Raw genomic sequence first — 15,969 nt, 5'->3', positions numbered from 1 at the left:
CAAAGCAGAGGGGAAAAAATTATGAGAGATGTTCTCTGCCAGAGCACAACTCTGGTACTCCCAACTCCTACACACAGCCATAACTACCTGAAAAAGCCTAGGTCAGGTCACTCCAAGCCAGAGCTGAAAGGACCAACACAACCACAGGCTCATTACAGAGGGTGAAGGGCTTAGCTCCCATCTCTCCTTCCAAAAAATAATCCACATTCATCCCCCTTTCTTGGGACTTGCTTGCCTCTCTGCAAAACGGGGATAACAGCAGCATGCTCCCATGGCTCTTACAAGCCGTGACACAGAGCGGGATGTGTTACGAGAAGGTGCCCGGGGAGCATAAACCATTTCTTTTTATCAGCCTCCATTATTATCACATTAATGTCATCGCCGCTCGCAGGATGAATGCTCAGGTGCCCAGGAAGCACTCCTGGCTCTTTCGTGCCCCTCCGCGGGAGCAGGGCAGCCTGCCGGCAAATGCCCACGAGAATTACGGCCGGGTTCCCGGGCGCAGACACGGCTATCGGTTCCTTTTTATGAGCCTTCATTGTTATTACCACCTATTTCTTTTTACATTCCTGCCAAAATACCAAACATTAATCTCCCTCGCTCCCTGCAGGCAAAACATGGGTAATTGGATTTATATGGGTTAGAAATTTGTTAGATTTTTATATTTATATATATATATACACACACTCACATGCACACACACACAGAAAATATAAAAAATAGGAGGCGGGGGGATACACTGCCCTGTTGAGACTGGTCCTGCGACTTGGGTACCAGTTGGCTCAAGCCAAAGCCCCCCTGCATCTCAGCTCCCTGCAGCCGGCACATCCCCGTGGCCCAGCCGGCTGTGCTGCCTGCTGGGCTCTGATTTAGGAACTCATCTTACAGCAGTGAACTTCACACCATTGGAGTTGCCAGTCGTGGCTTTTTCTTTGGCTCAGTCTTTCCAACGTTCTGATTTTTTCTTTACTCTCTCCCTTCTTGCACCTCCCTTTTTTTTTTTTTTTTATCCTTCTCCCAGCTTTTTTCTCTCTTCTTCCACTTTCTCCCTCCTGGCCCCTCACTCCTCTTCTCTCCAGCTCCAGCCAGGAGGCTGCACCACACACAAAGCTCGGTACACCAAGAGAAGAAAAACCAAGGTGCTCTGTACGAAGGCTCCTCAGGTTTGCCCACTCCAACCCCCACCTGCACTGGAGATGGCACAAAGCACCTTACTGGCGTCAGCACAATTTACTGCTCTATTCCTACACCACAACAGTTGTTGTTCTCATTATCCTCCCTTTCCATCGAGAAGCAGACTTCGAGACCTGTTTGTATCCTGAGGAACAAGTCCATCAAGCGAATATAGTCATGGAAACAACTCAATTTAAGCAAATCTTGGGAAATATTCATAGGAAAACAGAAGTACAGTATGTGAGTATTTTGCACTAAAGATCCAACCTTGAAGGAATCTGTCTGCCAGGGAAGACAGGACCTACACATCAAATCAAACCTGCAGTAAACAACCCATTACAGGCTAAGAATCGTAGCAGGGGCTGTGGGGGTATTATTTTTCTCATTAAAAAAAAAAAAAAAGAAAAAGAAAAAACAGAACATCCTAACCCTCAAAGGCTGCTTGCAAGGACGGAAGAAGAAGTGATAGTCACTGAATCAGATATTCCTTATGAACTGTCTGCTTGGCTGTAGTATCTACAGATTATCACTTAAAACAATATGTCCAGCTGTTGTAAAAAGCATCCGTGGGTTAGGGCTTAATGCAAGGAGAAGGCAAACTGTGAGAGCAGTCGAGGGAACAGAGAAACTCTTCGGCAACCGGGAACGTGAAAGACAAGCCACTGTGCCCCGGTTTCATTTTGCAGCGTTAACACCTAATCCTTTTCTAGAAACAAAGACTCGAGCTCCTGGAGCAGTGTGCATGATCCAGGGAAAGGACACATATTACCACTCACAATCCCAGGGAGTTTATTATGCTTGCAAAAAGATGTCGTGTACCCTATAGTGAAAGGATTACTAACAGTTGAGTCTCATCCCCTGGAGCTCAATATCACCACTTGTAACTATTTCTGGCTAGCAGAGCTCAAAAAACCGTAGCGTGGGGGTTGGCTTTTTTTTTAGCCAAGAGGACCATTCCAGGGCTTATCCTGGCCCCTGGAGAGGTGATGGCGAGTGACTCCTTCTCCCAATGCAGCGCCGGACCATCTCGCTGTGCTCTCAAAAAAAAAAAAACAACCTAGGCTTTTTTGAAGCAAAAAGTGCCCTGGTTATGGTCTCTGTGGCTGCAGATCTTTGCTGCTCTGGTCCCGTCTTACTCCCACAGCACAGCCTCTCTTGCCATACCGGCACTGGCTGGGCAGGAGAGGCGCTGGGCCAAGCAGCAGTGAAAGCCTTGCCAGTTGAAGGTGAGCACCCCAAAGCCAGCCCCAAATCTGCCCCTCGCACAGCAGGACTGTGCCCCTGAGCAAGGACCCCCAAGCTCTCCCCGTGCCAGCCAAGCAGGCACCCCACACAAACCAGCAAGCCCTACCCTGACCCAAGGTGGAGGCTGAAATTCATCCCACACAAGGACACCACAGCTCCAAACTCCCTCCAGCATCTCCTCCTGAGATGACAGCAAGGATGAAGGCAAGGCGGGGGGCTGCTCGACTGCTCCAGCCCCACCAAGGTGGGAAGGGGGCATGACTGGGGACACTGGGAGCCACCTGCACGGTCTCAGCATCTGCATTTCGGCGGCAGCATCTGCCTCTGTGCAACGGGCTGAGGTGGAAGGAGCCCTCCTGCAACCCCCTCCTGCAACCCCCTGACCTTTCTCCAACCACCCTTCCAACGGCTGCAATATTACAGGGAAATTAGCGGGCACTGTAATTATAACTATCAGGAGCAGATAAGACAAGTTAAATACCAGCTACCTAGGGAGAAATTATTATGCCAGCCAGGAGGATCCAAATGCCAGAATCCGTGGCTGTAATTTCACTGAGTCGCCAATTACAGCTCCGCCACGCAGCAGGCTCTGCCTTGGAAACGGCAGGTATATATTTAGCTGCTCCAGAAAACTTTTTGGCTAGGAGGGGGAGGGAGGGGGCAGCAATGGAGCAAGTCCTCGTTAATCTGCTCTTCGCTAATCCCCATGCTTTTAGCATTTGCACACAAAAAGCGGCAACTCTCTCCCCACTTCTCGGCAAGGATTTAACAGCAGAGACGTGGCTGCCTTCACGCTTCTTTTCTCCGCCGGGTACCACAGTTGCACGTTGCACGGTGGCGGGAGAGTGTCACAACCCCCATTAACAGGTAGGTAAACTGGGGGCTGGCAGTTTGACCAAGAAAGAGGAAAAAAAAAGATTTCAAAATCTGATTTCCTGACTTCCCAGACCTGTGCCCAGAGACTGTGGTCCTGCCACCTGCTCATGCTGGTTGTATTTTACTGAAGCATCATCATGTGCTGGGAAATAGACTGCGGTAGATTATTACACCCAGGAAAAAAAAAAAAAAAAAAAGGAAAAGAAAAGAAAAAAAGCAAAGCAGCATTGTCAGAAATAATTAAAACTAGAATTGCAAAAATAAATGGAAGAACGGCATCTCACGATGTTATATTCTGGTGTTTTATTTTTAATTGGACTAGTTCTCGTACTCACTAATTGACAAAATACAGCCAATCGCAGAGTCCTGGATGCGACTGAGCAAAGCTACCCTGCTTTTTTTGGTCTCCTTCATGGACAAGAAATGGGGAAAGCCACAGGCTCACCAGAAACAAACAGAAAGGCAGAGGGGGATTTGACTTGAAAATCTGCCTTTAAATACAGTGAAAAAAACAGCTCTGTATTTAGTTTAAAGCCTAGTTATACATGCCTACTGCTTTCTGTACAATCTCAGCACCAGCTACGAACACTCGTTTCTTCTAATCATAGCTGACAAACTACTGTTGGATCCATTTTACAGATGGGGAAACTGAGGTGGAGAGCAGGAGAGGGGGCTCCTCCAGTCCTCGTGTTCCTGCAGCGACAGCCAGGGAGAAAACCCAGCCCACCCTATGTCTCCCAGCTACTCCCTCCAACAGCTGAAACACACTCTCCTTGCCTTACAGGGGGGTGAAAAAAAAAAAAAAAAGCCAATATTTCTTAAATACAGATAAAACTATAAAGCCTTGAAATTTTGAGCAGCTGTTGTTTTATGTCTTTATGAACTGTACTGATGCCTGTTATAAAAGGTCGGTTTGCTGGCGGCACAAGCAATACAATCCCGTTTACTCTACATCCCCATTCTAACGCCGCTTGAATATTTGCCACAGCAGCGGTGTTACCTGCTGTTCAGCCCCTGCCTGCATTGCCTTTGCACTCCGGCTCAAACTCTGGCAGCCCTCCGCGATGGTGAAGATGCTTCCAGCACTGCGATGCAGTTGGGATAAAACACAACTCTAGGTTTCTAGCCAGGGTCAGCCCACTGGGATTGCTAACCGTGCTGGGGACGTGCCAGCGATGCCCCCATAGCAACCTCAGGGATGGATGCCCATGCCCTGCAGCTCGCAGGGCACGCATCCAAGAAGCATCGTGCGTAGAAAGCTGAGACTCGGTGGCACTCTTCCCAAAACCAGAAACTTAATCCTTGTTTCCACATCAAATCCCAGCTGGGAAATTAAAAAGTGACCTTCTGCAACCTCCCTGCCGGTTACCAGTGTGCTCCTTGTTCTGTTTCGTGTCCCAGACTGGTGGGTAACAGGGGTTACTGCTGCCATCTAAACACCTGCCCTGCTTCATGGTAGAAGGTTTTGTATTTCAGAGTCAGGGAAGAGGCAGCTTGATTTTCCCTTTAGTAGTACACAGAGAATTCACAAACTGCTTTCAGCTCCCTGGAGAGGAAAGGTGCACGACTATTACGGGAATTGTTTGTTCTTACAATAAAAAATAGTGAATTATCAACAATCTCTGCTTAAAATAAGGGAATCATTTGCTGCTGATCTAAGATGACCTAGAAGTTGCCTGTAGATGGAGCCTTAGTTTCTGCAAGGATTAGGCTGAGCCTCCCTCGGAAAAAGGGTGGAGAGCTGGAAATGGAAGCGCCCAAAATCCAATACAGGAAAACCACAACCGGCCTGAAAAGCCTCCAGGTTTCCTCCACCGCTAACATGCGGTTCTGCTCTCCCTCACGTCTCCTTTCTGCAATGCAATGTGTGGTTAAAGAGCTGATCTTGGAAAGCAAAGAGCTTCCATCAGCCCTGCCAAAGCCAGGGGGACTCGCAGGCTCAGCCCATCTCGTGACCAGGCAGCGGCACCGTACCAAGCAGGATGGGAGAGCACCTGGCCCCTCCAGACCTAACGGGACTGCAGCTAATTCTGCAAATGCAACAAGCTGGAATCACAGGGCTCAGTTTTCCAAGGCCAAACTCCTTAATTTGAGCCCTGAGAAACATGTCATTTTGCAGGGAGGACAGCAGAGGACACCACATCTGCTCCTGCTATGGGTGCACAGACTATGTGCTGGGAGAAAACCCCAGCAAGAGCCCCACATTAGACATCTACCACAAACATCACCCAGACGGAAAGACTGCCCGGGGCAATTCCCCCTTCCTGGCTCTCTGTAGGGTATCGCAGCCTGCAAATAAATACCAGCCACATCCTCGAGATGCTCTACCTTTGAGCTGCTGCATGACACCCAGGGTTGATGCTTTGGGTTGCTGCGTGCAATGCCTTGCCCACCTCCAGACCCCAAGGGGAGACAGAAAGCTGCTCCCTACCCAGAGGCTGCAGAGGGGCAGCAGCAGGGAAAGAGGGGTGGGAGAGAAAGGAGGGGACCATTGGGAAACAGCAATGCCAGAAGAGATGGAGCAGACTGAGGGCAAATGGGAGCCGGAGGCCAGAAACAAGACTGCAGCAGGCAAAAGGTAAACTTGAGGAGGAAAAGGGTGGGGGTGAGAGCATGGAAAAGACGCACCGGAGAGCCGGGGCAGGAGCAGATGCTGGGGCGAGGAATGAGTAAAGAACAAGTGCTTTTGGGGCAGGGGCTTCCTCTAAGTGCCAGCACTGGAAGTCCCACCAGGGGATTCAGAATTTCTTATAGGAAGGCTAAGATACCCCCTTGCTCCAGCGCTGACTGCTTCACAAACATCTCCCCTCTTGAAAACAGCACAAAAAAGAGGCCAGAAGCTTTAAAAAAACCCAGGAGATCCAAGTCAGCCCTCTGCTGGCAGCTGGCTCGGCTGGCGCTGGAGCTGAGGGTACTCCCCAGGGAAGGGGCTCAGCCTCCCGCAGAGCTCGACCACAGCAGGCACCCATCCTGCTCGCACCTCCACGAGCATTGCCTTGGAGAGCCCCAAACCCCACACTTCACCAGGGAGACAAATTCAGACACTGAGGAAAAGAGCACCAAGGCCAAAGGCATCTCTCCGGGGGACTGTCTTCTCTTTAAACTGCCTTGCTCACTCCAGCTCAAGCTAATCATCATTGCAGTTCAATTATGAAGAGCATAAGGAAATGTGCCCTCTGCTCTCCTGCTGTGCCACGGCCCCCAGTTACATGGGGTGATGGCAAGGGTGTCCCAGTGGGTCCCAGGCTGGGACGGAGGAATAGGGACACACCCAGGACATCCCAAAGTCCAGCAGGCGCCGTGCCGGGAAGCAGACAGACAAGCAACCAACGCCTTTCTCAGCAGCACGGAACTCACCGAGCCCTCAAGCCAGAGCCTGTTTTTTCACACCATCACGTTATGCACCAAATATTTCCCCTCTACAAAGACCACCGAGCCACAGAAAGCCTGCCTGACCCTGCCAGCCTCATGCCTCTGTCTCCCACGTGAGCGCAGCACCCTCTGCTCAAACCAGTGTAAGCTCCCCATCCCTGCAACGGCTCGGCGGCTAGCGGAGAGCGTGACACACTGCTCGCCCGTGCCATCCCTGTGCTTGGCTTCGGGAAGAGCAGCTGCTCTCTGCTGCAGCCCTGGTACTCCAGGTCTGAGGGAGGGAGCAGCCAGCCTCGTGGGGGGGGCACACGCCACTTGCTATTGCAGGGAAAGCAAGCAGACTAACTCCTCCAGACTCACTCACTCCAGGCTCAAGCCCCACCGTCACCAGTGCTTCTCCCCCAGCTCCCAGGGTTGTTTGCCCAGCCGGATTAACTGGCTCAGGTCCTCCCTGGGCTGCCCGAAGCACGCACAGCACGACCCAAAGCCCCAGCCGCCAGCTGACTCCCCGCCGCCCTCCGAAAAAGGCTGAGCTGCTATCTGCTCATCTGGCCACGCTGCTGCGATGTCTGTTGAGAGCTGCTACCCTACATGGGTAATGCACCATGTACACCTGTAACTCATTCAGGGAATGAAAAGGGATGCTCTGCTGTATTGTGCAGCATAGAAGTGGCCCATCTGCATATAAGCTGCCTGCATTGCTCCTACAGCAAACAGCGTAAGGTAAAGCATCCATCAGAATTCATAAGATGCACCCCTGGAGTAAAAGATTGATTTGATATTAACAGATTCGTGCAGAGACTATAAAGTGATCAAGGCAAAACACTGACACCTCGGAGGCATCGCAGCCCTGGAAACCCGCTGGCAATGCAGGCTGGCATCGGTGCAGGCGGTGTGGACCCCCCCTCCCCTCCCACACAGGCACACGCACGGAGACAACTTCAGGAGCATCAGGCAGCACTAACTCACTGTCTGCCACCTAAGCCCCTTTGTCAGCTCCTCGTCTGGCACCCGCAGCCCCCCGCCAGCACCGACGGGAGGTTGCCAGCCCTGCAGCCCTGCTCCCTGCCACACAGCACCAGCACATCGGTCCCCCCCAGACCGCTCTGCCACGATGGGGAAGAGCCCCTGGGACACATGCAAAGTGTCCAGTGGGTCCCAGGACCCTCCGGGCAGCCCCATTCGGCGCACAGCATCCCCTGAGAGCCGCAGCCAGGACCAACCCCACCACCACCACCATGCCCCCCCAAGGCAGAAATCCAGCTGCTCCTACCTGAGCGTGGCACTCTCCCCTTGCCGCACAGTCACGTTGTCCATAGCTTTGGGGAAGGTGGCATCTCCGCTGCGCACGGGCACTCCTGCGGGCACAAGGAAGAGCAGCCTGAGACAGAGGACGACTAGGCACCTCCAGGGCAGGGCTAAGCACCCACCGACCCCCATCCTGCGCAGCAGTGACTTTTCCAACAGGCAAAATCACACCCAACAAGGCCACCAGGAGCGAAAAGTGGGGGGAAGGGGGGGGGGGGAAGAGGAGGGAGGGGGTGCGTGTGTGTGGGGACGGGGGGGAGCAAAACCACCGGGGCGAGCGATGCGGAGCTCCACGGAGATCAGGAGAGCCCCCGGCAAGGCAGCCTGCGAGCACTGAGCCTGCCGAGCGGCATCCGGAGGGAGTCCCCAGTATCCTTGGGTGAGGGAGGAGGACGGGAGGGCCGGGGGGGAGGAGGAAGAGGAGGAGAGAAGGTGCAGAGCAAGAGATGAAGGTCACAGATGTGTGGCTGCTCGAGACGCTACTTTAAGATTCAGTTGGGCACACGCTGCGGAGATCTGGCATCAAAAGTTTATAACCCAAGGAGGAAACGTAAGTGTCTCTGGCAGGAAAGGGAGGGCGGCCATAAAAAAAGGCTGGGGGAGCAAAACGGGCTCGGAGTTGGGTTGTTCGCCGGCTGTTGCTCTTTTGTGTAAATAACAGAGGGAAAAGGAAAACGAAGACGGAAAAAAAAAACCACCACCCCAAAAGCTCCCCAAAATGCCGATTCTGTCGCAAGATCGAAACTTCCCCGCGGAGCTGCAGGCGAGGTCCTCGGCGCCCGGACGCGAGGCAGAGCCAGCGATGCTCCTCGGCTTTGCGAAGTGGCTGTCCGGAGCCCCCCCGGGCCGGCCCAGCCGGGGGGCTCGGGGTGGGTGCCGGAGCCCCCCGGTGCCGCTCAGGCGCAGAGCGGGGCGGCCGGGGCGCGGGGGAGCGGGCGAGGCGGCGGCAGCATCCCAGCCCCGCCGGCGCGGCTGGCCGGCAGCATCCCTGGGCGGCGCGCAGGCGGACTGCCCGGGGTTGTCATGGCAGCGGCTCCATCACTGACCGGCACTTTGGCTCCCGCACACCCGCACGCACCCAGCACCCGCACACGGGCGAGCGGGCGGGGAGCCCAGCCGAGCGGCGCACACTTCACACGCCAGCCTTTAACTCTTGCCGCACCGCGCTCGGCGAGCAGAGGCACCGAAGCTCCCACTAGCCAAAGGGACCACCCCCACCCCCCTTTAACCATTTCACCCCCCGCGCAGAGGGGACTCTTCTCATGCAGGGCACGCTCGCCCCGCAGCCCCCCAAGAGCAGCAGGGTGCTGGCTCCCTTCCCGCCCCAACCGCTGCATCTTTCCCTGCATCCACCTGTTGATGCATCTCCCACCCCGCTGCATGCGAGGCAGCGGGTAGCAGAGAGGGGTTGGGACCAGCCTGCAGGCAAGGTAGTGAAGAACGGTGTCCTGCCACCACGGGCTTGTCCCACGGGATTGTGTAGGCTGGAAGGGAGCTCCAGAGTATCTCCCTGCCCTGGCCCCGCTGTCCCCGCTCCCTGACACAGAGATCGTTGCAGTCGAAAGCCCAAAGGCTTTCCACCCCACCACTCACAACAGGACAGCACCTGACATCAACAACAGCTTTCCTGCTTTGGAGGCACGCAGAGACCACCATTTACCTCCTCCAAGAGCAACTGAGGGCATCAAGACCTCAGTGACCATCCAGACACATCTGTGCCTGTGCCTACAAAAGAAAATCAGCCTCACGCTGCCATCTCCCTGCAGTGTGCTGTACATTCCTCCTACCCAAGCCAAACCAGGCTGGACCTCGGTTGGGTGCCTTCCTCCAAAGGGCATCTGCCTCTTCTACAGAATATATCCTGGGCAGCTCTGCCCCTTCCAGGGACCAGAGGAGGAGCATCCTGACCAGCGAAAGTTTTACTATTTTGGAGCCCCAAGCTCATCCAGAGACCCAAACACAGCTGCTAAAGCTAATACAGAGGTTTTGCAAGGGTTTTCCAGTGATCCCAAGCCCAATTAGCAGCATAGCAGGTCCTTTGGATATGGCAGTGGCACACAGCGACCCTGAAAACACTGCTAGCCACCGGCTAGCACTGCAGGGATGCGTGCTGGCTCCAGGCACCGGCTATGGCTGCAGGCACCAGAGGGATGCTCACTGCAGTTTGGATAAATAGGACAGGCTAGGAGCAGAGGGAAGCACAGAGAAAAGCAGGGCTGAGTTTTCCGTCAGAAAGAAAGCCTTTCAGCTGCTGAAAAGTTGGCTTAACCCTGAACATGCAAGGCTGGCTGCTTCAATGCCAGGCATCCTTCGGGGGGAAGGATGGAGAGGAAGGACACCCCCATCTCCTTCCCAATCTGTTCCCATCCTGGCACAGAGGAACTGTGTCTGCTGGCAGGGAGGGAGCAGCAGCAGAAAGGAGTCAGCATAAACCCGTTGCAGCTCCCCACCAGTGAGACAGCCTGGCCCCAGGTGCTGCTGAGCCTCGTCCAGCAGCAGGGTGAGCTACAGGGGGGTGGATGTTGCAGGGACCAGAAGCTCTGCCGGGGAAGATTGTGTTTACCCCTTGGGATAGGAAGCTGTAGACGTAGAGTGTACGTAGCAGAAAGCCTGCCAGAGCCAGTGCAATTCAGGAAAAGGGAGATTTAAAGGGGGGAAAAAAAAGGCTGTCTGCCTCAGAAAGCCTCTGAGGAGGCTGGGGAGACATAGCTACACGAACAGATGTAAAGGCATAGACAGATAGACAGATAGCTAAACTGGCTGCAACAGACAGCTGGGCACAGGTAAGCTTATATGGGGCATCGGGGAGGGGAAAGAGAGGGCTGGAAAGCAAATGTTACACATATTTACGTAACAGAAACCTGCCTAACTGGGTAGGGACCCAACAGCCAGGAACAGCTATGCAGGAGACTGCCGGAGATACGTCTGCACAGAATCACACAAAGAATGGTCATGGTTGGAAGGGACCTCTGGAGATCATCTCGTCTCAACTGCGCTCATCCCCAAGGATGCTTTGGGCATCTGACAGAGGGTACAGGCAGCCAGAGCAGCCTCTCCTGTCCCCATCTTCTGGACCACCCCAGCACAAATATCTCCCGGTCCCATTGCCCTGGTTTACTACCTCCTGAGGGAGCACACTGCCATCAAACAAAGGCAGCAAGCCAGGATATGGGGGAGAAAAGGGCAAGGGAAAAAGAACTCAAAAGCCAAGAGGCTACAAAATCTGGATGCAAACACGAAGTCAGCAGACAAAAGCAGAGCTGCTTTCATACCCAGACAGTTTGCAGACCTGAGATTGTATGGGGTAGTCATGCAGGTGGCTTCAGTTCAGGTCCGTGTCTAAAAATATCGTCTAGCTGAGAGGGACACAGAGGCTGGCACAGGCCCTGGGGGCATCAGGCATATGGCAGTGGCGGATGCTGCTCCTCATGGTGACGTTAACAAGCCCTGACCTTCTCTCATCATCCCAGAGGCTCAGAAAGAAACTGAGACTGCAAGGACGAGTCCCTCCACCTCCCCGTCTCTCGCCTCCTAGCCGATTGTCAATCTCAGCTTTTATTAGTGGTGCAGTTTGGCCTCCATCTCCCTCAGAGATTTCTCCCTCATTGCTCTAATCAGGAGCTTGCAAATGTCAAGAGAACAGGCCTGGAAGTAATTAGTGAGGGACCAGAGCCCGGGGGCCACAGAGCAGCTCAGAGGCAGCGCTGCTCCTGCTCCGGCAACATGCTGGGGAGCAGCCTGCAGCCACCAGGACCTACGGACAGCCAGCCTGGATTTGATTCTCCAGCCTCCCTGTCACTCCCAGATTATTCTCCCCATCTCATCATGCTGAGATGCCCTCTGTGCAGCAGGAGGTGAACCCAGCTCCCTTGAGATTAGTGGTGAGAGATGGGGAGACTGCAGCACCACCGGGACCTGATGCACTTGGCCAGCAAGTCACCTCCCCACTCATGAGCATCCTTTGGGACACTGCCGGTTCCAGAAGAGCCCCAAAGAGTATTTCTAACTCCTTTTCAACAAGACACGGATATTCATAAGCTATGGCCTTCCCACAAGCACCCTGACTGGGTAGGGGAGCGCTATCAAGCATGGACACAGCTGTACCAGCGACGTGCACTTCATAGAATCACAGAATGGTTTGGGATGGAAGGGACCTTAAAGGTCACCTAGTTCCAACCCCCCTGCCATCAGCAGGGACACCTTCCACTAAAGCAGGTTGCCCAAAGCCACGTTCAACCTGGCCTTGAACACGGCCAAGAGTGGGGCATCCACTTCACCCCACAACAGCAGCTTCTCCCATGAAGGGCCCACCAAACCGCCGTGTCCTTCTCAAAGGGGAAAAGCACAGTCCTCAGCAGGCAAAGAAAACTAAATCTTAAAGGAAAGATACAACTTGCTTTTCTTCTTTTCTTTTTCCAAGATGCACTTTGGTGTCTCTACGCCATTCAGCCTTGTTTGCAACTGAAGGAGTTAATGCTTCACCCAGAAAGCAACAACCCAGCAGAGCTGTAGGGGAGAGCAGTCCTTGGAGGAGCTGGGCTTGTTTAATCAAAGAGCTAATCCTTGCTCCCAGGGATTTGCCCTCCAGCACTAGTGGAAGTGGAAGTTCTCCAGATCTCCCTCTGGAAACCCCAGAGAAGCTTTTTCAAAGACAACAGCTCCTTTCCAGTCCCCGGCTTCCAGACAGCTTTCTGAAAACAGGGCTCTTTTAAGGCACCTCTCTCCTGGGGCATGTGAAATTTCTAATCCTGAACATCTTGGCCACGCGATCTGGCCAAGATATATGTAACACCTCCATGGTGAATAGAGAGCGCTGTGTCTTGTTGGTATCCTGCTACATACAGATGGCGTCTGGGCTTGTGGCTATAAGATTTTTAACTAATATCTTTCTGCACTATTATCCCCTCCTCCCTTCTCTCCCACCTCCTCTTTCTCTCCCTCCTTCTCTCCATCTGTCCCTACCCCCTCTCTTCTCCACCTTTTCTCTTGCACACTTGCAGCTGCTAATTTTTACCCAGCATATTTGGCAATCCATCCCGACACCTTCCCCCACGCCCCGCCACCCTGCTTCTTGCTTTTCCCATTTGCTGCCGAATATTCTCATTTCTTCACCCGAAAAAGAGAGCATGCATGGAGAGCACTGTGCATGGGCAGGAGCAGCACGAACACCCCATGCAAAGTGGCACAGCAGGGAGAATCACATCTCACAGTCCCAGGATAAAGCTGAGCATCTATCTGCCTGTGTGGGGGAGGGGGGGTATGGCAAAGCATCACCCCCTTCGCGGGATGTAAACCTTAGGAAAGCCATTCACAGCTGCACTGACCGCTGCCTGGCCGATGGCACGCATGCAGCTCTCCCCCTCTGTCATCCCTGCCTCTCTGGCAGAATTTATTTATCCCCACTTAATTTTTCCAGTTGTTTTATCTTGTTTTATCTTCACACTAAATCAGGCTCCCTCTGCAAACCGAACTTTTATTTTCCGTGCTGTTACATTTAATGCATTTTATCGCATGAATTTAGCAAAAAAAAAAAAAAAAAACCCTGCTGAGGTAATTGTGAAAAAAATGCAGCCTATTCTTCAAATTGATCGCAGTGCTTGAGCTCGCCTGGGCAGAAAATGCAAACTCAAGACTCCAGCTCCTCGCTAACACCCAACTGCTGGACTGGTTTAGCAGTCAACGCCCAGGTAGCCCTTCCAACACCATCCCTGTGCCCTAAATGCATGAACAAATCTTCCCTTCTTCCATAAAATCCTTCCAAGAAGATGGAAACCCAGCCTGGAGTCACGCCGACAGCATGGCGAGGCAGGTCGTGCTTCAGGAGGACCTGCAACACCCACCCAGCTGCACGGCCATGGCTGCGGATTTTACCGGGATTACTTTACACTTAATGCTCAGCGTGCAGCTAAAATCCTCCACTGAACCAGAGACATATGGCACGCTTAAACTGCGTGTAAACCTGACAACTGAATTTCAAAAAGGAGGCAGCTCTGAAGACACCCACCTTGCAGAGTTAAAAGCAGCCTCCCTCATTACACCAAATATTAAAGCAAAAATATCAACTCTGCAAACACCCTGCGCTGCTCAAGGAAACCTTGAAGGGGCTGGGACACTCGGGAACAGCAGAACCATGCGGAGCCGTCACAACATCGCCCAAAAAGCTTGAAAGGCAAGGATTTCATTTTCCAGCAGCATTTCTGACAAAGATCCAGGAATTTAATTTTTTATATATATATATATTATTTTTTTTTAACTAAGGAAAGCAAAATGTTAAGATTTTCTTTGCGTTGCCAAGATTTTTGTGTTGCCATTCCTGTTGGTATTTAGTGCATTTGGGCAAGTTTTCAAATCCCATGCTATCCTTCCCTTAAAACCTGACTCTCCAGGGAAAGGGTGTGGGGTGGGGGTGGGGGCATTACAGACATGTGACATTTTGCTTCATTGCCAAAACATTTCCATATCAAAACACACCAAAGTTCAGCCTGCAAAAAAAAAAAAAAAAAAAAAAAAATTGCCAGCCAACTGCCAAACAGCACACACAAAAAAACCAAAAAAACCAAAAAAAAACAAACAAAAAAAAACCAACCCCAGTGCATTACATAGTCCCTGCTGGCATTTGCCAAAGAGATGCTTCCAGGAGCCCATTCCCAAGTTTCCCACGTCCCTGGGAAGCAGAGGGAAAAATCTGGAGGGGACTTACAGCTTGCACTGATCCATAGGGCCAAGCGAGGGGGGCTTGAAGGCACCTGCAAGCGCATCCCACTCAGGCAAATTTATTCAGGGGTGGGAAGAGGATGTAGGTAGTCGCTGCCTGCCCCTGAATTATAGGGTGCAGGCAATTTGCAGCACCTGGGAGGCTCCAGCCCCACAGAACCTGAGGGAAGAGGGAGGGAGGCAGCCAGCCTCCACCCCTGCATGGCTTTGCCCCTGGGCAGGATGAGGCCAAACCCCCCTGGGACAGTGAGCAGCAATTAAAAGCCCACCTGCTTCACTATCACCCCCAAGGACATGGGTTGCTCAGGGGAACCCGAGGGTGTTACGGGTACCTGGGCGCGCTGCAGCTTGAGGGCTGCTGGGGACAGCCACCGTGCATGGGGACGGAGCTGTAGGGTGGGTGACAGAGCCCATTCCCCCCGCCCCCCCAGACAAGGGCAGGGTGGGCAAGGTTTGAGGTTGCAAAATGTCCCTTCTTGCTCTGAACCTTCTGAGCTGCAGGGGACGGGGGAACTGCTCCATCCACCCAAGGCCCAAAGCCCTGTTGAGGGGGAAGGGAGGGAAAGCAGGTTACCAACAGAGAGGCAGGCCGGGCATGGCCGAGCACGGGGCAGGGCGATGGCCCCGCTTCCCCCCACTGCCACCTCTAAGGGCATCCCTCCAGCCCCAAGGTGAGCATAGGAGATGGGAGGTGATGTTGGGGTGCTGCTGTTGAAGAGCGGGTGCTGATGGAGCCACGGTGCAGCACGGTGCATGTACCCCATCTTCCCAGCCCCAGAGACTGGGGGGGAGCCCAAAAAACCGACATAGCTTTTCTGCAGAGGGAGGGACACAGCCCTCTTGCCCAGGGCAGAGCAGGAGCACAAGTATCACATACACTCACCTCTGCAAAATCATCTACCAGCCTAGAGAAAGCCAAGGGCCATACACACACTTGGGTGCCCACCATGCATGAGCATCTCGGGTTCATCCCAAACCCTACGAACGAGCCTGACTCGGTGATGGGAGGAGGTCTGAGTTTAGCAAAAGCCGCAGCAAACGTTCCAGTGCCGCAAGCTGAACCTGAACCACAAAGACAGAGGCAAGAGAGAAGCAACCAGGAAGAGGCCATGCACAGGCTGGTGGTCTCCAGCTGAGGCACCCCAAGGTCCAAGGGGCCAGGAGCGTGGACAGACCTGAAGGTATCTCTGAGATGGAGGAGTTCCAGAAAGATGTGCAGATGGGAGGGAGCTCTGACAGCAAAGGGGCCAGGCTGGCTTTGATGTAGTTTCTCTATCATCA

At 53.3% G+C, this 15,969-nt stretch overlaps 1 protein-coding gene across 5 annotated transcripts in view; it reads right to left on the bottom strand.

The window, feature by feature from the left end:
- OPCML (opioid binding protein/cell adhesion molecule like) overlaps positions 1-15,969 on the bottom strand; it is a 305,281-nt gene that overhangs the window by 102,598 nt on the left and 186,714 nt on the right. For 2 of the 5 annotated variants that reach the window (XM_027806802.2, XM_014280748.3), the window contains exon 2: positions 7,940-8,024. In XM_027806802.2, the coding sequence (XP_027662603.1) occupies positions 7,940-8,024 (85 nt within the window). Of the gene's footprint in view, positions 1-7,939; positions 9,117-15,969 lie in introns of those variants that run through there. The other 3 variants (XM_027806804.2, XM_027806801.2, XM_005440220.3) reach the window with 3 other exon arrangements.

The sequence above is a fragment of the Falco cherrug genome, chromosome 17 (genome assembly GCF_023634085.1).
Source record: "Falco cherrug isolate bFalChe1 chromosome 17, bFalChe1.pri, whole genome shotgun sequence".
Taxonomy (NCBI): Eukaryota; Metazoa; Chordata; class Aves; order Falconiformes; family Falconidae; genus Falco; species Falco cherrug.
This window is presented reverse-complemented; position numbering and strand designations above follow the sequence as displayed.